The 20,011-nt window shown below is 40.8% G+C and overlaps 7 protein-coding genes across 10 annotated transcripts; 5 read left to right on the top strand and 2 right to left on the bottom strand.

The window, feature by feature from the left end:
* The first annotated feature begins 824 nt into the window (after positions 1-824).
* LOC108604946 (DNA-directed RNA polymerase III subunit RPC9) lies at positions 825-1,645 on the top strand. Its single transcript, XM_017994515.1, has 5 exons — positions 825-916; positions 972-1,086; positions 1,141-1,293; positions 1,364-1,499; positions 1,638-1,645. Exons 1-5 carry the CDS (start codon positions 909-911, stop codon positions 1,643-1,645), a joined length of 420 nt encoding a protein of 139 aa, XP_017850004.1. The 5' UTR covers positions 825-908.
* Positions 1,593-2,355, bottom strand: LOC108606713 (density-regulated protein homolog). The gene is made up of 3 exons (XM_017997091.1): positions 2,245-2,355; positions 1,923-2,184; positions 1,593-1,860 (listed from the first exon to the last, which is right to left on the bottom strand). The coding sequence occupies exons 1-3, from the start codon at positions 2,353-2,355 to the stop codon at positions 1,676-1,678; spliced, it is 558 nt and encodes a 185-aa protein (XP_017852580.1). The 3' UTR covers positions 1,593-1,675.
* A 182-nt stretch (positions 2,356-2,537) lies between these two features.
* LOC108606712 (GATOR complex protein NPRL2) lies at positions 2,538-4,030 on the top strand. The gene is made up of 3 exons (XM_017997090.2): positions 2,538-2,791; positions 2,849-3,355; positions 3,424-4,030. The coding sequence occupies exons 1-3, from the start codon at positions 2,648-2,650 to the stop codon at positions 3,976-3,978; spliced, it is 1,206 nt and encodes a 401-aa protein (XP_017852579.1). The 5' UTR covers positions 2,538-2,647; the 3' UTR covers positions 3,979-4,030.
* A 111-nt stretch (positions 4,031-4,141) lies between these two features.
* Positions 4,142-6,986, top strand: LOC108606711 (anoctamin-10). 2 transcript variants are annotated; one of them, XM_017997088.2, is made up of 8 exons: positions 4,142-4,512; positions 4,569-4,711; positions 4,785-4,891; positions 4,949-5,219; positions 5,311-5,523; positions 5,579-6,549; positions 6,609-6,785; positions 6,844-6,986. In XM_017997088.2, the coding sequence occupies exons 1-8, from the start codon at positions 4,494-4,496 to the stop codon at positions 6,872-6,874; spliced, it is 1,932 nt and encodes a 643-aa protein (XP_017852577.1). In that variant the 5' UTR covers positions 4,142-4,493; the 3' UTR covers positions 6,875-6,986. The 2 variants fall into 2 exon arrangements, with proteins under 2 accessions (XP_017852577.1, XP_017852578.1); XM_017997089.2 differs by lacking the exons at positions 4,142-4,512; positions 4,569-4,711; positions 4,785-4,891 and having other exon boundaries at positions 5,186-5,236; positions 6,844-6,985.
* Positions 6,987-7,103: 117 nt separating this feature from the next.
* On the bottom strand, positions 7,104-7,858 carry LOC108606715 (protein singles bar). The gene is made up of 3 exons (XM_017997092.2): positions 7,453-7,858; positions 7,255-7,395; positions 7,104-7,196 (listed from the first exon to the last, which is right to left on the bottom strand). Exons 1-3 carry the CDS (start codon positions 7,762-7,764, stop codon positions 7,116-7,118), a joined length of 534 nt encoding a protein of 177 aa, XP_017852581.1. The 5' UTR covers positions 7,765-7,858; the 3' UTR covers positions 7,104-7,115.
* Positions 7,859-7,997: 139 nt separating this feature from the next.
* Positions 7,998-8,592, top strand: LOC108606716. Its single transcript, XM_017997093.2, has one exon. It carries the CDS (start codon positions 8,108-8,110, stop codon positions 8,498-8,500), a length of 393 nt encoding a protein of 130 aa, XP_017852582.1. The 5' UTR covers positions 7,998-8,107; the 3' UTR covers positions 8,501-8,592.
* A 1,354-nt stretch (positions 8,593-9,946) lies between these two features.
* On the top strand, positions 9,947-14,104 carry LOC108606717. 3 transcript variants are annotated; one of them, XM_017997097.2, is made up of 4 exons: positions 9,947-10,225; positions 13,146-13,225; positions 13,462-13,591; positions 13,654-14,103. In XM_017997097.2, exons 2-4 carry the CDS (start codon positions 13,153-13,155, stop codon positions 13,808-13,810), a joined length of 360 nt encoding a protein of 119 aa, XP_017852586.1. In that variant the 5' UTR covers positions 9,947-10,225; positions 13,146-13,152; the 3' UTR covers positions 13,811-14,103. The 3 variants fall into 3 exon arrangements, with proteins under 3 accessions (XP_017852586.1, XP_017852583.1, XP_017852585.1); XM_017997094.2 differs by lacking the exon at positions 9,947-10,225 and adding an exon at positions 10,704-10,726 and having other exon boundaries at positions 13,654-14,104; XM_017997096.2 differs by lacking the exon at positions 9,947-10,225 and adding an exon at positions 11,623-11,755.
* Positions 14,105-20,011: the final 5,907 nt, after the last annotated feature.

Below are 20,011 nucleotides of genomic sequence, written 5' to 3' on the forward strand. Positions count from 1 at the left end.
AAAATGATAAATACATTTTTTGCTCAGTATTATGTTTTAAACTAAATATAAGTGAGTTATTGTTTCCTGTTTTTTTTTATTAAACATTTTCTTTTCTTCCACAACAAATGGATCATATATCAGAGAAAATGCGCAATTAATGTACATAATTTATGTACTTAAATATATACACATAAACTATAAACAAACAAATTATTACAAAACTACACAGAAAAAAAACGAAAAAAAAATGGAAAAAACTTGTAGTTATTAGAGGGCTCCAGCAACTCTCTTTGATGGCAATTATTATTATATATATAAATAATATATTTTATAAATATGCCCAGTGCATATATACATTTTTTCGTTTTATTTGAACGTCTTACTTGAATGTAATCAAACAAAAGTAAAAAAACACACACAAAACAAAAAAATTATTTTACAAACAAACATTTTTCTTTTTTTTTTTTGCTTAGCTTATTAAGTAGTTCATTATATTATGTAATATATGAAATAAATAAATGAATATAAATAATTGATATGGTTGTTGATGTCAATATACAATGTGTTATTATTCTTACAAAAGAGGGAACGGTTATGAAAACATTAGCATTACAATTGTATACATTTTACAATGCTAAAATTGTTTGAGAAATTTTATATATATTAATAATATATAATAAATAATATAGCAAAGCTGAAACTTTTTGTATGCCATTTCAAATTCAAATGCTAATCGCCCGCTACATCCACTTAATAATCGATTTTGCGCAAGCTATCGAACCGAAGCTATCGCCGCTTATGTACTATAACATAACATAACATAACATAGCCAAATGAGCAAAAATTAACAGCAGCTAGCACACGACTGTTAAAAATAAAAACAATCTTGCTAAACTTTTGTGTATGGCGGGTACCGCAGAAATACAATGGAAACGTGAGTGAATTTGCATAGTTAATGTCTTTAATGCTAAACCACATATGCTCTACAGCATAAATCCCACTTACTCGTATGTGACAAATCTGGAGGTAATGCAGCTGCTGCAAACCATTAAGAGCACCAAGAAGAAGTTTGGCATGCGGAACTTGGCTACGGTTACCTATGAGGTGCGCATCATTAATCTCCTAAATTGTTCAACTAAACTATTATTAGCATAATAGGCGCTACAGTATCTGGAAGAATCACCCTGCAAAAATCAAACACGTGACTCTATTGAAAGCTATCTAAATGATGTTGCCGTATACCGGTTGATGCCACATGAGGTATTGCAAATGGTAAACGATCCACCCACAAGTCCACTGCACACACAGCTGGTAAGTTGAATAACAAATTGAACTAGTAATCTCAACCCTACTAACTATTGGAAACAATTCGCTCTTACAGCTGATCGATGACAATAAGGTACCGCTGACAGATGAGGAAAACGAAGCCATTATACAACTGACCTATAAACATTTTAACAAGCCGGAGCAGCAGCAACAGCCGCAGCCACAGCAGCAATCACAGTCACAACAGCAGCCGGAGCCACAACAGCAAGAGCAGCCGCAGCCACAAGAGCAGCAGCAACAGCTGCAGCTACAGCCACCGAGTTAACCACAAACAAAACAAATGATTTTAGTTGAATATTTTATGTATTTTGCGTATAAAATAAGTACAGTACATTAGCATGGCTGTTGACTGGCTGGACTGGTTGGGTTAACGCTTCTGATCGCCCAAATCCTCAATAACATCTTCATCGATTTCTGGCCACTTCTCGGGTATGACATCAAAGAGTTCATCCTTGACATCGCCTTGTATGACAATCTCATCATCGCCGGTGACAGAAGAACCGCAGGCGAATTTGGTTCCAAAAAACTTGGCAGCAACTTTCAGATCAATTTCTTTAAAAAGTATAAACAAATTATTAACCAAAGCTCCTAAAATGCTGATGTTGGCTGCTTACCAAATGTGCTTAGACCAGTTACCACAGTGACGGACTTCTTTTTGCCACGCGCAGCACGAGATACACAGATTTTCTTGGGCACATCCTCCTTCTTCTTGACACGTAGCAGTCCCTTGCCGCCACGCTTCTGACGTTTCTTGTCATCCTCTGTGCCATCGGCAGCTGCCTGCTCCTCCTCAATTTTGAGCCGCTCAAAGTCATCGGGCAAATGGCGCTCTAGCCAGTCCTTGCATTTGTCGTACTCGGGATAGTATTCGCAATACTGCAATGCGTTTATTAATTACCATTGATTTGGAAAAATTTGCCGTAATGTATCTCTTACCTCAATAGGCATGCTGCAGTGCCCACAGTATTTCATGACTATGGGATAGTTAACATTTTCACGTGGGCCTATCTTAAGGCGATCAGCAGCATCTACAGTTTCGTTTGTCATTTTGCTTATATTAATTACAAGTGTTTAAAATAAATTAACTACTTCAATTGCAATTCGCAACCGCTGGATGACAGTTGTTTAATATCAATGTGCTACTTGCGCTGTTAACATACAAGAGATTTAACAGCATGTTAGCACACACTGTCATCCACTTGCTCATAAAAATAAAGACCGATTAGAAACATGTTTAGAGCGCTTAGAACACAAAGTTAATGTAAAATAATTATTTTTTTTTAGAATATGTGGATGTATTTGGTATGACTTTTAGTCCATTCAAAATTTTGTGAAAAGAATGCACACACACCCCCATACAAGCGATGGCGCCGTAACAAGTGTCGTTGGCGGCACCGGCGGCGGCGGCAGCACCGAGGGTAAAATACGCTGCATCTTTCTATGTGAATTCCATGCCACAGCAGGCTGCAAGATCAGCTGTCAGGTACTATTTTTGTTATACGCCAAACAGCTGACACTTACTAAACTATTTTGCTTGCAGGTGCCGGACAATTATATATCCAAGGAGGTCTTCGATGCCATCAATGTATACATTATACCCAAGCAACATTTGCAGCGCTGCATACTCACTGTCAATGCCATGGATGTGAAAATTGTGGGCTATCCTGTGGACATTCAAGATCAGCAGAAATATGTGCGCAATGCATTCCTTTTTAATCTGTGCTTCGTCTGCGATTCTCGTGCGCGTTCTGTGCAGTATGAGCCCGTGGTAAAGAAATTATCCGAATATCTGATTATGATGGAAGAGGAGTCGTGCTTTCTGTCGCGTGAGAACGACAAGCAGAAACTACAAAACATCTTTGAAACCGTGTTGCGTGATTTAAACGAGCGCAAAGTCGCCACCATTGTGGAAGGCGATAATACTATATACCTGAAGATTGTTATGCACAAGCCAGATCCGCCAGCGGTTAAAGATCACATGGTGCCACTGCTGCTGGCAAATCTGCGTGACACGCCGCTCGAAAACTGGGATCTAACGACGCAACAGGTGAGAGCAACAACTTGAATTGCTGATTATTAAAATTGAACTCTATTAATGATTATATTCTATTTTAGATTCTGCCCTACATCAATGGCATTAATCACGTGGCGCGCATTTCTGCCGAAGCTGATGTGGAAACGGATCTGGTCAAATCTTGCATACAGAATCTGGTGTACTACGGTGTAGTTCAACTGCTGCCTATCTTAAAGTACAGTAATGTTTATATGACGCAAAACCTCAAGCACCTCATACAAAGTGCCGCCTTAAGCAATGCCTGCCGCAAGTACGTGGCTCTCAAGCCGGATAAGACACTGCCCAGCGTGCAGCGCATCTTTCAGTTCTATGCGTCCATGACACACGGCGTGACATTACGTGCCATTTGCCAGCGTCTCTGTCCTCAAAACCATAACATCGATGAACGCAAAATGGTCATCTTTGGGTTGCAGCATAAGTTCATACGTTGCATACACAAGTACCCGGTGTTTACGGGTTCAGTGCCTTCCGGACGTCAAAAAATGTATACCGGCTTGATAAGCTTCGATGAGATTTGCTGCAAGACGGGACTGTCGCCGAGCACCATTGAGAAGGATATCGAAAAGGATACAAATGTAACTGTGATTTGGAAATAGTGCAAAAGCCATTAAATATATATTGTTCATTGTGTAGTTGTTAAGTATAAAATGTTAATGCAATTATATGTAATTTTATATATTTCATATGTACAATAGTTATCGATAATTTAAGCTAGCAGCACAGCTGCTAACAGCTGATCGTGAGTTCATCGAAGCCATGACTGTTAAATGTCGCACGTACGCACGTACGCAAATTAAAGAGAGAGAGCGCCAATAATGAGGCAAGAAGAGAGTGCCAGTGTGCTTACGCCTACCCGGCAAAAACATAGAGAAGTGTTAAAATAGCGTTTTGGCAGCGTGCACGTTGCTGAAAATTTTGCTAGCATTATTAAATATGTATATTTTTTGCCTGTTGGCATTGAGGCAAAACTAAAAATTCTACACACGCATACGCATACACTTGTTGATGTGTGTGTGTGTAATTACGCGACGCTTTGGGCTATATTCTAGTGCTGTTATTCACATTTACAGTTGTAGGAGGCAAAGCGAACGACAACGACGACTCATAAATAATGTCTGAAGATGCCAAGAGTGAGTAAACATATAATATATATACGTATGTATATACTCAATTTGTTATTGTGTAGGTCCACGCACTAGGAATATTATTGAAAATCAGCTGTTTCGGCGACAGCGCAGCTTAAAGCTTGAAGCGCTGCAGCGCCAGCGCTCCCAATATGGCAGCATTGATCTCAATGATGATGACGATGATGCCGAAATGTTCGACAAGGTAAATGTGAATTACAAAAGCTGCGCAAATTTACAATTAGTCTATATATACAAATGTCTGTGCATATTTACAGACGTACATCGTCATAATGTTTACCGAGAAGGCCAAACTGCGTCATTGCCAGGATGTAGAGAAGATTATACAAGAGTTTGACATACAAACAAAACTAGAAATTGTTAGGTAAGTCTTTTATGCAAATAATCAAAACAACAAACGTAAATTACATTTTGAACTTAGCAAGGACGAAAAGTATTTGTATCTGTCGGCCAGTTTGGATACGCTGCTGCGTCTAGCTGATGCTGCCGAGCTGGAGAAGATGACCACAACGGGCAGCATGCAAAAATTTAACTATGGCTGCATATCGGACTTTCTGCTGCCCGGCATGAGCAAGGAGCAAATACTGCATTACTGCGAGACGCCTGTGCTGATCAAGGATGTAATCGAGCCATCTATACGCTCCTACATACAGAAGGGTTACATTGAGGACATGTTTCCATTGCATGACATTGTATGTACACGCCCAGGGTGAGGCTATAAAACAAGTTATTGTGCGCTTGTAAATTGTATATGTTTATTAATTTATGTTGTTTGCATTGCAGATGTATCTGGAGCGCTTTAATGTGAATCTGAAGCGCACCAAGCTGCCCATTGAAGAAATACGCAACTACTTTGGCTCCAGCATTGGACTTTACTTTGGCTTCATAGAGTTTTATACCATGGCTTTGGTATTTCCCGCTGTCTTTGGCATACTGCAGTGTCTATTGGAGCTGAATCTATCGCTGGTGTGCAGCTTCTATGTGATGTGGACTACGGTAGGTAGCACATGTGCTTGGCGCTCAATGTATATATATATTGTATATATTGCAGATTTTTCTAGAGCTATGGAAGCGCAAATGCGCTGGCTACTCCTATCGCTGGGGCACCATAGAGATGAGCAGTCTGGACAAACCGCGTGCTGCGTATACAGGCAAACTGAAAGCGGATCCTATAACAGGCAAAATGACGCTACAATATCCCATGCGCTTTACCTATCTGCAAATGTATTGCATCTCATATCCCGTGGTGCTGGGCTGTGTGGTGGCTGCCGCTTGGTTTGCGCTCTATCAGTTCCAAATCGAGGCTGAGGTGCTGGCAGACTTTGGCGCCGAGTCTTGGCTGCTGTATGTGCCAGTGATAGTGCAGTCTGTGCTAATTGCCATATTCAGCTGGGCCTACGAGAAGCTGGCCACATTCCTGACCAATCTGGAGAATCATCGCACACGCTCGCAGTATGAGCGACATCGCGTCAATAAGCTGATGCTCTTTGAGATTGTCAACAATTTCTTCTCACAGTTTTATATTGCGTTTGTGCTGCAGGATCTGAAGCAGCTGAAATATCAGCTAATGATGCAGCTGCTCATCTTTCAGCTGCTGTGCATAGCACAGGAGATTGGCATACCGCTGATGGCAGTGCTGCGACAGAAATACGCCAAGTATCGCCATCAGGAGCTGGATCCGGAGAAGCTGGAGGCGGTAAGCAACAAGCCGCGCTATGAGCAAACCTTCTACGAGTCCGGACTGGATGCGTATCATTCCACCTATGAGGATTATCTGCAGGTGTGCATACAATTTGGCTATGTGGTGCTCTTTGCTGCTGTGGCGCCCTTCGCTGCCATCGGTGCGCTCATTAACAATGTTATAGCCATGCATATTGATATGTTTAAGCTATGCGACATCTTCAAGCGTCCATTTGCGCGGCGTGCCAAGAATATTGGCGCCTGGCAGTTGGCCTTTGAGCTGCTGTCGGTCATGTCGCTGCTCAGCAATTGTGGACTGCTCTTTCTGCAGCCGAATGTGAAGTAAGTGCGCGTGCTCACTCTAATCCATGACTATATAATGCTAACTCTTTTACTCACAGGCAGTTCTTTGCGCACTGGTTGCCCTCCACGCCGGATCTGTCGTTTGTTATATTCGAGCATGTGCTGCTGGGCTTGAAGTTTCTCATACACAAGGTGATACACGAGCGTCCACGCTGGGTGCGCATAGGACTGCTCAAGGCGGACTTTGAGACTAGCCAGGCGCTCAAGCAACTCAAGTGCGTAGCCCAATTAATATAAAAAATTAACTAATTTACATTTGCGCATATTTTATAGAAAATTCAAGGCGGCCAATAAGATGGCCTAATGCTGCACCAACGCCACCAACCAACCAGTCCATTTACATATTTATTTAACTTATATTTTCAACTGCTTTTATTGTAAACCGCGAAACTCAATGGTGCTGTACTTATTAATGCACAAATAATTTAAATGTTAAAATAAATGTATGTAAATTAAATAATTTGAAATGTATGTTATGCTAAGCAACTAATGCAGCAGCTAATCAGCTATATATGCTATATATATAACTGCAGCTGCTGCTTTAGTTAATTGCGTATGCCTCTAAAATGTCTAAAAGCTAAAAACGCATCAATGGCATGCAGCAGTCCAGCAGCATAGCCCATGTACTAAAGCAAAGAAGCAACAAATTAGTAACTTACAATATGTAAATAGTCAATAACTTACATAGGCAGCTGTCATCGCTGGATATGCCCAGAAACCAGGACGCACTAGGAATTGCGGATGCAGCCAAACGACGCAGGCAAATCCCATGTAGCTGGCCGAGCTAAAGTACATGCAACTCGCCAGCGCATTGAACAAAGTCTCCTGTAAGCGCAATACAAATGCATTATATATACACTATATTAATATATTTTCACTTACAAACAGCGACTGACGTATAAGTGCATAGGATTTATCCGAGAAGCAATAGCAAATTAGCAAAATGCCTGTTGTTGTAAAGCAGTGACCCGTAGTGGCTAGAAAACTGGTCAACGCCTGACCTATGGACTCGGCATAGGGCACGCCGTAGCGTATAAGCAAACCCTCGGTTAACATGGCCAAACCCAGTTGCATTACCTTCAGCAGTCCGGCGCGTGAGAGCACAAAGCCAAAATTGATGCAAGTGCAGATGCGACAGCAGCAAATCTTTATGCCCAGCGGCTGGCTCATGCCGCGTACTCCGAACGTTGCCATTGCGTTGACTGTTCAAAAACTGACTGTGGCATGCAACAAACGCGCACAAGGCGCAACATCTGAAGTGCTATAAATAGAATGAACTGCGTTTAATCCCCAGCAGCGGCAGCGGTGAGTGCAACGTTTTCATTTTTATGTGCAGCTATTTTTAGTTTTAAGCTAAGTTAGCAGCTCACTGCTTTATATTTTAGCATAGCAAGCGCTGCTTGTTTCAATTTAGCCTTAGACATTTTGATTTTGGTTATTGTTTCGGCACTAGCAAGCACAAAAACAAATTCAAAATTTTGCTTTTGGCAAACACACACACACACACAGCGAACTTATTAATTTTGGGGCTAGTATCATGTGCATGCCGTATTTTGGTAAACTCTTTGGCGGCGGCCAACGGCGGCGCAACAGCACGAGCGGAACGGTGACGCCCAGACCCAGTTTGGCGCCCACGCCGCAGCAATCGAATGTCACCATACAGACGACAAACACTGTGGCGGCCAAGGTGCCAGTCGAGAGCAGCGTGAATGCTATGGGCATGGGCATGGCCATGGGCATGGGCGTGGCAGCAAATAATCCCGAGGAAGGCAACGCGCTGGCAGCAACAGCAGCAACAACTGAAAGTCAAGTGAGCAGCAATCCAAGCAGCACAGCTGCAGCCACTAGCGCTGCAAGGCCTAGGACAACATCTTGGTGGGATTACTTTGGCATGAATAAGAACAAGAAAGCGAGCATAGAGTCGCTCTAAGGACAAAGCGCATGCTGGGAACATGGAAAATTCATAACTGCAAACCAAAAAGTTAGCACTTGGCTTAAATACAAAACAAATTGAAATTGCAATTGTGCTTAGTTTATTGGCAATCAAACTAAATTCTGCTGATTACGACACGACCTTGCACTTTATAGTGGAACCTTGACTAAAACGCTCGCATTTCAATTGCATCACTTAAGCTTAAGCGCTAGCCAGAGTTAAACTTTCATCTTTATTGAATTCGTGATCGCCAGTGCCAGCTTGAGCAGCAAACAAAGAGCGAATTGACTGACTGACTGACGGACTGGCAGACAGAGAAAGAGATAAAGAAGATAACTGTCAAAGTAGCCGACAGCATCAGCAGCAGCAGCAGCATCAGCGTAAGCGACAGCAACTGTGATTAGTATAATTTAACAGTCAGAACGGCAATTTCCATTTCCATTTTTATTTCATTTCATTTGAGTTTATTTTCGTGGGAGTGCAACTGCCCCGAGGGTTTGATTTGTATTGCTGGAATGTGTTCGGGGGCTTGGCGCGGGTTGTGGCTTTTTGACAATAAAATTTAAACGTAGCTGTTATCAAAATCAATTATTGTTGACGCTGCCCCAGTGGCGTAGTGTGCCAAGAGGGTTTGCACTCGAGTTGCGCACTAGTTAAGCTTTAAGTCCCCTTTGACTACGCCACTGGCTGTCTAGCCACAACAATGGTTCGCCAGCTTTGACGTCAAGCAAACAAAATGTTGTAACAATTGCATTTTTGCCATAGCCTTACCCAACTTAGTTAGCTACCACTACTAGTTTTATTATTAGTATAATAGTTACTACAATGCATTAGCCCCAGCGATCTGTGGCGCCAATTCTTGCACGATTTTTGCACGTGCAATATGCAAAGCCGCGTCAAGTTGCTCGCATTGACTGATTAATACAGTTGGTTAAATTCTTAATTTTCATGGCATATGGTTTAAATAAAAGAAGCAACACAAAGTAGTTTACGTTGCGCTTTGCTTGCAAATTTAACTGTTATGCACTATTGTTTAGTTTAATTGTTTAATGAACGAACAAAAACAAAAACAAATTGCATAATAATTAATTGCAAACATTTGTATGAAATAATAATAAATAAAACGTTAGCAATTGTTATTATTAATTAACTAACTAACCGAGCTATCAAAACAGCTGATTTATGGCGATTTATAGCAGCTAACATAACAGTGTACTACACTCAGAGAAATTATTTCATTTAAATTTCAAAATCTACGCTATTCGCTCAACACATTTCTTTATACAGCTTAGTATATTTATATTTAAACAAAAGACTGCGCAACAAAGAGCAAGAGCACAAATCTCTTGACTGAGCAACAAAATTGGCAGCTACAATTTTTTCTCAATTTTCTTACATTTATTTCGGTCAGACACTTTCAGTTTTTCGTCAGCTAAAGTTTAAACAAAGTTCTATTTATTTTTTTGCTGCTGTTTTGGTTTGTTGACAAACAAAAATACACGTGCAGACAAAAGTATGTTGACTTATAAATAAGTCAAGTGCAGTGTGTGGACAAACTCGTGTCAAAAATTATTTTTAAACCAACGATAATAAACAAAAACAAAAGCAAAACAAACTATTGCAATCAGTACAGCAGACGACATTTGGATAAGCGTGACGTCAGTCGCATATCTGCCAAGTATAGGCAGGATATATACTATATATATATATATAGAGTGAGAGGTGCGTGCGTACAAAGAATTTAGTCCCTATACTAAGTATATTTTGTTTTGCTAGCATGTGAAAAACTGTTTAACAAAGAAATTCTTTTAACAAGGCAATTGAAAATGAAAACAATTTAAATGCAGGGATACATATGTTTTTATTAACTAATTGTGTATTGTTGTTGTTGCAAAAATAAAATATGCGCAGTAAATGTTTGAGACATAAATACTGCGCATTTGCTGTAAAACTAAAGATATAGATATAGATATAGTAAACTAACTCAAGTCGTTCCATCATTAACAAGTTACAAAGTATTTAATATTGCATTCGAAATTCACTTTCTTTTAAACAAATGCGCTTGCATAAGCTTCGTTTTGTTTTGTTTGTTTGCTAGCCAGTTAGTTAGATATACTTAATGCTAGTTCCAGCTATATGTTTAACAATTGCAAATTGACGTGTGGCTCTTTGTTTTGCTTACATTACGTTATAGATGAGCTGGAAAAAATAGAAAATGTTCATGTAAGAATTAAGTCTATTGTTGCAAAACTGTGTAATAACAACAATTGACAACAATTTGACAAATGCAAATTTAATTGACTTGCATGCAAATTAGCCGCGCATCGATAACAACCTAAAGTCAAAATCAATTTTCCGATTTAAACGCTACGCAAATTTGCCTAAACGCTGCTCTAATTAATTTCAAATACATGAAGTACGCTAAAGTGGCAACCAAACAATTTTCAAGTGACTCAACCAAATGCCAATTAGCCTGTGGCTAAAAAAAAAAATTAAAATTAGCTGAGCGTCATCAGCAAGAAAAACACTTGCAATTGTTAATGAGCAGGGGTGGGGGTAGGGGGTGACAAATACTTGCAATAGGTAAAAACACATGTTGACTAAATTCTTTTTCTATGTTTGATTCCGGCATTGTGGTTGCTTATCAGTTGGCTGGAAATCGAAAATTCTTGCTAAGACATGCAGAGAGAGAGAGAGAGCGAGAGGATGCTCATGAGTAATGCAGTCACTCGCGCGCTCGCTCTTTATGGCGCATACTTATGTAAGAGAGTGTATGTTAGACTTGACATTGAGCGTTAGGCATCAGTTTCAAGCTGCCGGCATCGATTTCAATGCGTTTTGTTACAATTTAAATTCGATAAAAGCATAATGCAATCGCACACACATGCAAACAGTCACACACATACACAGTTAGGCGTCGCACGCACACGCAGCAGAGCCCGAAACCTCAAACGTAAACAGCTGAGTGCGCGCGCAACTGCGACTGCGACAGAGACAGAGAGAGGGAGAGCGAGAGCTCGGCTTGCGCCTGGCAGCGATGCTGCTGCTGCTGCTACTGCTGCTGTTGCTCGACGTCGACGTCGCTGATGGCGCTTTAGGCTTTAGTCTAGTCGTCTGCTGAGTCTCGACGCCTACAGTTCATAAACTTTAAACTTGCAAAGTGCCAAAAAAACAGAACCGAACTCGCTAGAAAGTTAAACAAGCAGCAAGTGCAGGACAATTTTTTTTTAAAATAAAATAAAAGTGCAGCCTGTAAGTAACGGCTTTTTATATGTGATGCCTTTACAATTTATTAGCATGTGTTTATAATTTATTTACTTCAATTTATATAAATTGCGCTTAAATTAACTATAGTGATCTAGATAAATTTGCTAATTAACATTTCACTACTTAATACTTGACAGTTACTTCCTCTAATCGCAGCAAACAGTTATAGAACTTGCATATTCATAGCCTTAAGCTAAGCAGTTCCAGTTTTAGCTCTGCTACTTAACTGAAGCATCATGCGACTATATAGTATTCAATTGAAAGTTATGCTTCTTTTGTAAATAAATTGTGCAATTAAATTGGTCAGATTAAACAGTTTTTCACATGCATAGCTGTAAAGAAATTATTTTTATATTATTGTAATCATTGTAATGCTCGCATTTCGCCAAGCTTTCAATTCTGTGCTGACATGCAAACAATTCCCGAAGCCCATTCTCAGCTAATCTGCGATTAACACTATATACGGCATATCAAACAACTTACATTCATTTATATATGCAAGTTTATATTTCGATAGTTTTATTAAAATGCAAGTCAGGCCGCATCAACAATTTATTTAAATTCTGCGCATGTATTGCCAAAGTTCTGTTTCCTCATAAAATGCTTAAGTGTGTGGAACTTCAATCTTATGCTAATTAAAGCTACTGCCAATAAAACTTAAGGGCTTAAACTGGTAGCATAGTGTAGTCGCCTGGCACACGACAACTTGAAGCTAAAGCTATCGCTACAACTGATCAACAATTAAGTGAAAATAATTCAAATCGTCAACTCAAACAAAATAAATCATCAAACAGCTGACAACCAGCAAAAAAAGCAATTTAAACTCAAAACAGTTGTCTGTCCTTATGTTCGATGTTTGTCTTCTCCATTTTAGCGATAAGGCCAGATTAAAACGGCAAGTAATTAATTAATTAGCACAGCGTGTAAACGATTGGAACTTGCAACTACTCAGAGCTAGCTGCTTTCAAAACTGTCTATCTAACAAAGCGTAGAGCAGTGAATTAAAGCTATAGTCGCTATACTCGCTACTATAGTTGTGTAGTTCAAGCCCAAGAGATTGGGCAATGTTTCAATGAAATCGAGCGTGACCGTGGTTGCTGCAACGCGCTACAGTTGATTACAATAAATAAACGCTGCTGCTAATATGCATAGATATATGCTAAGGCTAGCTAATTTATCAAAAATCAATTTGCAAAACAAAAGCTAAACTGCAATTAGCTTAGAAAAACTGAGATATTGGGAAATGCTAAGTAAGCGAATTACAATAAACAAACAATAACAAGCTACATTTTAACATATATATATATATATGCATTTGCTTGCAGTTGATAATGTTTGGACAACTGTTTAATGTTTTGCTTTCTTTCTACTTCAGCGCCAACATGGAACGCGATAACTATATAGTGCAGGCATTATCATTGCCCAACAGCAAGCGTTACGTCGTCGAAGACTCAAGTAAGTATTCAGTTTAGAAAGTAAACGGAAGTGCGTGCAGTCAGTCTATTGGGCGTGCTCCAGTCTGGACATAAACAAATGCAAAATTGCCGGCAATCAACAAGTTTAAGTTCAAAGCACACACGCGACCATGAAAACTAAAGCGTAGGCTCGTAAGCTTGACTCATAGACAACGAGCCAGACAGCTAGGCGCTCTCTTTTCACACACACACACTCACACACTCTTTTTGTTGCAGTTACTAAGGTGACCTCGGATGGTGAACCGCACGGCATGATGACCATGGTGGCAGGTTTGTCGGGTCTAGTGGCTGCCATTATCATACTGGCCGTGCTTGTTTCTATGGTTGCCTGTCGCAAGCAGAAAACGTAACGTTTGCCTACCAACATATATTAACTAATTGAAACTAATATGCATTTGCTTATTGCAGTCAGCAGCAGGAGGCTACCGCTTTGACAGGCGTCAAGGAGTCGCCGGGCAAGATCAACACGGCCTTTGTGGAAAGCACACTGACCCTCAGCGCCTTTGACGACAGCAACAGCAGCAGCAGCAACAAGCAGACAACAATTACCGTCGAGCGCTTCTAGCTGTGCAACAAAATACGCAGCAATGTATCAAAAACAAAAAGAATAGCAACAATTAGTGCTGGGGCGCGCACGTGATGCTTCTAAACGCATGAGACTGAAGCCAACTACACATTTAAGCAAACATTTATATATATTTAATGTACATTTAATGCATTCTGTTATTTTCTTGGCGTAGCACGATGTGAATTTGAAAAGTTCAAAAACGATAACAGATTTTAAACAATGTTTACTACACATTTTGTAAAACACAAACATTTATATTCATTTGAATTGTCTACAATAATTATCTATATGTATACAACAAGCAAATTCGATTTAAAATCGTAGCTTGTAAATTATATACAAAGAGCATTAAATCGTCGATTAATTCTGTAAAATGAATTTAGAAATTCTTATGTTTACAATAACAAGAATATAAAACGCAAAAATATTTAAATTACAAATAACTAAATTCATTTTGAATGCTAACCTTATATTTGCTAGTAGAAATGTTAACAATAATGTTGTTTTGCTGACAAGTTCGTTGCTTAAGTCTTTGTTTGTTTACATTTTTCGTTGCCAAAGTGCATTGCAAAGCAATCCTTTTTTAGCTCCAGCTTCTCCGTTATCCTGCGTATTCCAAAAGCACATGCATATTTATACTCCTGGGCATCATATCTATCGATTGCCATACCAGTATATCCGGAATTCAACAAAAATGATTTTTGAAAAAATTACAAATTACAAATCACAAAAATTGGCCCAAAAACACAATGTGCTCCTTTTATCGGAAACTACAAGGACTCCAAGGATGTCCTTTGGTGTTCAAGTAGAGCTCCTTGCGAGCTTTTGGAATATACGAGTCAAAGGATGAAAGTCCTTATATAAGCTGAGAAATACACTATTTTTCGTATTCAAAAAATAGGCAATAACTTTCGAATCCTTGCCAGGATCAGGACGAAATTGATGGCAAACGATCTATTTTTTAACATACTATCGTCCTGCAAAAAGACATCCGGATCATCCTTGCGATTTCGAAGATAAGAGGGATTTTTTTTGGAGTTGCCCACTTTGCAGGCTTGCCGAGGCTGACAAATTCTAAGTTAATGGATGTTTAGATGACCCCTTTTTTTTGATGGCGATCGATAGAGTCTCGTCCTGTGAGTACCGCAATCCGAACATTTTGAAAATGAGTCCGGTTCCGGCCGAAAAATGGCCAATTTTCGATGTAAAATCGCTAGTGCTTGACAACGAAAAAAATGTTGTATACTTTTAGTTGCACTTTTTAAACATAAGCAGTTTAGCCAAGACACCAACCTATAGCGATGGTACCACGTAATGATAAACGCTGCACATCAAGGAACTTGTCCAAGAAGTACAACACCAACTACAACAGCAACAACAACAGCAAGAACAACAGCAACAACAACAGCAACAACATCAGCAACAACAACGTCAATAACAACAACAACAGCAGCAACAACAACAACAACAAGAAAAATTGCAGGGGGTAGGTGAAAAAATGTCCCGAAAAACACAAAATGCTGATTTTCTCCAAAACTGCAAGGACTACACAAATATCCTTTGACAGGATGATAGTCATTATTGGACTGCACGGCAGCACCCAATGATTATTGGAATGCACGGCAGCAACCATTGATTATTGGACTGCACGGCGCAAACCATTGATTATTGGACTGCACGGCAGCAACAATTGGATTATTGGAATGCGCGGCAAAATCATTGATTATTGGAATCGGCGGCAAAACCATTGATTATTGGAATGCGCGCCAAAACCATTGTTATTGGACTGCACGGCAGCAACCATTGATTTTATTGGAATGCGCGGCAAAATCATTGATTATTTGGACTGCACGCCAGCAACCATTGATTATGGAAGGGGCAAAACCATTGATTATTGGACTGACGGCAGCACCATTGTTATTGGAATGCGCCGGCAAAAACCATTGATATTGGAACTGACGCAGCAACCATGATTATTTGGAATGCGCGGCAAAATCATTGATTATTGGACTTGCACGCAAAAATCTTTGATTATTGAGAAAGTGGCGCGGAAAATCATTGATTATTGGATAAGCGGGCAAAACCTGTATTATTGGAATGCGCGGCAAAAACCAATTGATTATTTGGAATGGCGGCAAAATCATTTGATTATTGGAATGCCGCGGCAAAATCATTGATTATTGGACTGCACGCAGCAAACCATTGATTATTGGAATGCGCGGGCCAAACCACTGATTATTGGGACTGCACGCCAGAACATTGATTATTGGACCTGCACGGCAGCAACTTTGATTTATTGGAATGCACGGCAGCAACCATTGATTATTTTCTTTGGATCATGCCACGCAAAACCATTGATTATTGGATTGCGCGGCAAAACCATTGATTATTGGAAGGCGCGGCAAAACCATTGATTATTGGAAGCGCGGCAAACCATTGCATTATTGAATGCGCGGCAAAAACCATTGATTATTGGAAGCGCGGCAAACCATTGATTTTTCGGAATGCGCGGCAACAAAACCATGATTAATGGAATGAGCGGCAAGCAACCATTGTATTGGATGCGCCGGCAGCAACCACTTGATTATTGGTCTGCACGCCAGCAACCATTGATTATTGGAAAGCGCGCCAAAACCATTGATTATTGGGATATGCGCGGCAAAACATTGATTATTGGAATGCGCGGCAGCAACCATTGATTATTGGAAGCGCGGCAGCAACCATTGATTATTGGTCTGCACGCAGCAACCATGATTATTGGAAGCGCGGCAAAAACCATTTGATTTTGGAAGCGCGGCAAACATTGATTATTTGGACTGCACGCCAGCAACCATTGATATTGGAATGCACGGCAGCAACCATTGATTATTGGACTGCACGGCAACAACCATTGATTTTGGACTGCACGGCAGCAACCATTGATTATGGAATTGCGCGGCAAAACCATTGATTATTGGAATGCGCGGCCAACCCATTGATTATTGGACTGCACGGCAGCACCAATGATTATTGGACTGCACGGCAGCAACCAATGATTATTGGTCTGCACGCCAGCAACCATTGATTATTGGAAAGCGCGCCAAAACCAATTGATTATTGGAATGCGCGGCAAAACCATTGATTATTGGAATGCGCGGCAAAACCATTGAGTATTGGAATGCGCGGCAAAACCATTGATTGGTCTGCACGGCAGCAACCATGGATTATTGGAATGCGCGGCAAAACCATTGATTATTGGAATGCGCGGCAAACCCATTTAATTATTGGAATGCGCGGCAGCAACCATGATTATTGGAATTGCGCGCAGAACCATTGATATGGGTCTGCACGCCAGCGAACCATTGTTATTGGGAAAGTGCGCCAAAACCATTGATTATTGGAAAGCGCGGCAAAACCATTGATTATCTGGAATGGCGCGGCAAACCATTGATTATTGGGATGCGCGGCAAAACCATTGATTATTTGAATGCGCGGCAAAACCATTGATTATGCGAATGCGCGGCAAACCATTGATTATTGGAAAGCGCGGCAAAACCATTGATTATTGGAATGGGCGGCAAAACCATTGATTATTGGAATGCGCGGCAAAACCCTTGATTATTGGAATGCGCGGCAAAACCATTGATTATTGGATGCGCGGCAAAAACCATTGATAATTGGACTGCACCGCAGCAACCATTGATTATTGGTCAATGCGCGGCAAAACCATTGATTATTGGAATGCGCGGCAAAACCATTGATTATTGGAAAGCGCGGCAAAACCCATGATTAATGGAAAGCGCGGGAAAAACCATTGATTATTGGACTGCACGGCAGCAACCATGGATTATTGGAATGACACGGCAGCAACCAATGATTATTGGAAAGCGCGCCAAAAACCATTAATTATTAGGAATGGCGGCAAAACCATTGATTTATTGGAATGGCGGCAAAACATGATTATTTGGAAAGCGCGGCAAAACCATTGATTTTTGGAAAGCGCGGCAAAACCATTGATATTGGAAAGCGCGGGCAAAACCATTGATTGTTGGACTGCACGGCAGCAACCCAATTGATTATTGGACTAGCACGCAGCAAGCAATTGATTATTGGAAAGGCGCAAAACCATTAATTATTGGATATGCGCGGCAAAACCATTGATTATTGGAAAGCGCGGCAAAACCATTGATTATTGGAGCGCGCCAAAACCATTGATTATTGGACTGCACGGAAGCAACCAATGATTATTGGACTGCACCCAGCAACCATTAGATTTATTGGAAAGCGCGGCAAAACCATTGATTATTGGAAAGCCGCGGCAAAACATTGATTATTGGACCTGCCACGCAGCACCATTGATTATTGGAATGCGCGGCAAAACCAATGATTATTGGAAAGCGCGCCAAAACCATTTGATTATTGGATTGCACGGCAGCAACCATTGATTATTGAACTGCCGGAAGCAACCATTGATTATTGGAAGGCGCGGCAAACAATGATTATTGGAATGCGCGGCAAAACCATTGATTATTGGAAAGCGCGGCCAAACCATTGATTATTGGAAAGCGCGGCAAAACATTGATATTGGACTGCAACGGCAGCAACCATTGATTATTGGAAAGCGCGCCAAAACCATTGATTATTGTAAAGCGCGGCAAAACCATTGATTATTGGAATCCGCGGCAAACCATTGATTATTGGGAATGCGCGGCAAAACATTGATTATTGGAATGCGCTGGGCAGCACCATTGATTATTGGACTGCACGGCAGCAACCATTGATTATTGGTTGCCCGCCAGCAACCATTGATTATTGGAAAGCGCGCCAAAACCATTGATTATTGGAAAGCGCGGCAAAACCAATGATTATTGGAAAGCGCGGCAAAACCATGATTATTGGAAAGCGCGGAAAACCATTGATTATTGGGAAAGGCGCGGCAAAACCATTGAATTATTGCACTGCACGGCAGCAACCAATTATTATTGGATAGCGCCCAAACCATTGATTATTGGAAACGCGGCAAAACACTTGATTATTGGATTGCGCGGCAAAACCATTGATAATTGGAATGCGCCAGCAAAACCATTGATTATTGGACTGCACGGCAGCAACCATTGATAAGTGGACTGCACGGCAGCAACCATTGATTATTGGAAAGCGCGCACAAAAACCATTGATTATTGGAAAGCGCGGCAAAACCATTGATTATTGGAAAGCGCGGCAAAACCATTGATTATTGGAATGGGCGGCAAAACCATTGATTATTGGGATGCGCGAGCAAACCATTGATTATTGGAAAGCGCGCAAAAACCATTGATTATTGGAAAGCGGCGGCAAAACCATTGATTATTGTACTCGGCCGCAGCAACCAATGATTATTGAGAGCGCGCAAAAGCAAACACTTGATTATTGGAATAGAGTAGTTCGCGCAAGACTCAAGCGCGCCATTATATACTTGGTATTAGCTCTGTTGCAAAACCGACTGATTCACTCTGGAAAGCGCCGCAAAAAACCATTCGATCTATTAGGACGCACTGAGTGTACTTGGAATTGCGCGGCACGCACAATATAGACTTATTCAGTTAGCACCTTATTGGCATGACAGTCGGCAACCACAGAGGGCAGCAACCATTGATATGGACTTTATGTGGAAAGCGCGCCACAAACCATTCATTATTGGAAAGCGGCGGCAAAACCAGTTTGAGTGTAATGTGAATCCGCAAACGAAAGCAAAATTGAATTATTGGGAACTCCAGCTTAGACTGTATTGGACTGCACGGCCAGCAACCTAATTGATTAATTGGACTGCCACGAGGCAACAATGAGATTCCATTGCAGGAAAAGCGCGCCAAAACCAATGATTATTGGGAAAGCGCGGCAAAACCATTGATTATTGGAATGCGCGCGGCAAAACCAATGATTATTGGAATGCGCGGTCAAAACCATTTGATTATGGAATGCATTCTGGGCATCACCGCATGATATTGGACTGCACGGCGAGCAACCATTGATTATTGGTCTGCACGCCAGCAACCAATGATTATTGGAAAGCGCGCAGCGCGAAAAACCAATGGTGATTATTGGAAAGCGCGGCAAAACATTGATAATAAATTTGAAAGCGCGGCAAAACAACATTTTGATTATTGGGACTGCACGGAGAACCAATGATTATTGGAAAGCGCGCCAAAACCATTGTTATTGGAAAGCGCGCCAAAACCC

The sequence above is a fragment of the Drosophila busckii genome, chromosome X (genome assembly GCF_011750605.1).
Source record: "Drosophila busckii strain San Diego stock center, stock number 13000-0081.31 chromosome X, ASM1175060v1, whole genome shotgun sequence".
NCBI lineage: Eukaryota > Metazoa > Arthropoda > Insecta > Diptera > Drosophilidae > Drosophila > Drosophila busckii.

Bases quoted from the DNA above. Each gene is read 5' to 3' on its own strand.
- LOC108606715 (XM_017997092.2), bottom strand. From the start codon at position 7,764: ATGGCAACGTTCGGAGTACGCGGCATGAGCCAGCCGCTGGGCATAAAG. The intron at 7,396-7,452 runs GTAAGTGAAAAT...TTGCGCTTACAG, and splicing joins TTATACGTCAGTCGCTGTTT to GAGACTTTGTTCAATGCGCT. The intron at 7,197-7,254 runs GTAAGTTATTGA...TCTTTGCTTTAG, and splicing joins CAGCGATGACAGCTGCCTAT to TACATGGGCTATGCTGCTGG.
- LOC108604946 (XM_017994515.1), top strand. The intron at 1,087-1,140 runs GTGCGCATCATT...TTAGCATAATAG, and splicing joins TGGCTACGGTTACCTATGAG to GCGCTACAGTATCTGGAAGA. The intron at 1,294-1,363 runs GTAAGTTGAATA...TCGCTCTTACAG, and splicing joins GTCCACTGCACACACAGCTG to CTGATCGATGACAATAAGGT.
- LOC108606717 (XM_017997094.2), top strand. The intron at 13,226-13,461 runs GTAAGTATTCAG...TTTTTGTTGCAG, and splicing joins TTACGTCGTCGAAGACTCAA to TTACTAAGGTGACCTCGGAT. The intron at 13,592-13,653 runs GTAACGTTTGCC...TGCTTATTGCAG, and splicing joins GCCTGTCGCAAGCAGAAAAC to TCAGCAGCAGGAGGCTACCG.
- LOC108606713 (XM_017997091.1), bottom strand. From the start codon at position 2,355: ATGACAAACGAAACTGTAGATGCTGCTGATCGCCTTAAGATAGGCCCA. The intron at 2,185-2,244 runs GTAAGAGATACA...AACGCATTGCAG, and splicing joins ACTGCAGCATGCCTATTGAG to TATTGCGAATACTATCCCGA. The intron at 1,861-1,922 runs GTAAGCAGCCAA...TACTTTTTAAAG, and splicing joins AACTGGTCTAAGCACATTTG to AAATTGATCTGAAAGTTGCT.
- LOC108606711 (XM_017997088.2), top strand. The intron at 4,712-4,784 runs GTAAATGTGAAT...GCATATTTACAG, and splicing joins ATGCCGAAATGTTCGACAAG to ACGTACATCGTCATAATGTT. The intron at 6,786-6,843 runs GTGCGTAGCCCA...CATATTTTATAG, and splicing joins CAGGCGCTCAAGCAACTCAA to AAAATTCAAGGCGGCCAATA.
- LOC108606716 (XM_017997093.2), top strand. From the start codon at position 8,108: ATGTGCATGCCGTATTTTGGTAAACTCTTTGGCGGCGGCCAACGGCGG.
- LOC108606712 (XM_017997090.2), top strand. From the start codon at position 2,648: ATGCACACACACCCCCATACAAGCGATGGCGCCGTAACAAGTGTCGTT. The intron at 2,792-2,848 runs GTACTATTTTTG...TTTTGCTTGCAG, and splicing joins GCTGCAAGATCAGCTGTCAG to GTGCCGGACAATTATATATC. The intron at 3,356-3,423 runs GTGAGAGCAACA...ATTCTATTTTAG, and splicing joins GGGATCTAACGACGCAACAG to ATTCTGCCCTACATCAATGG.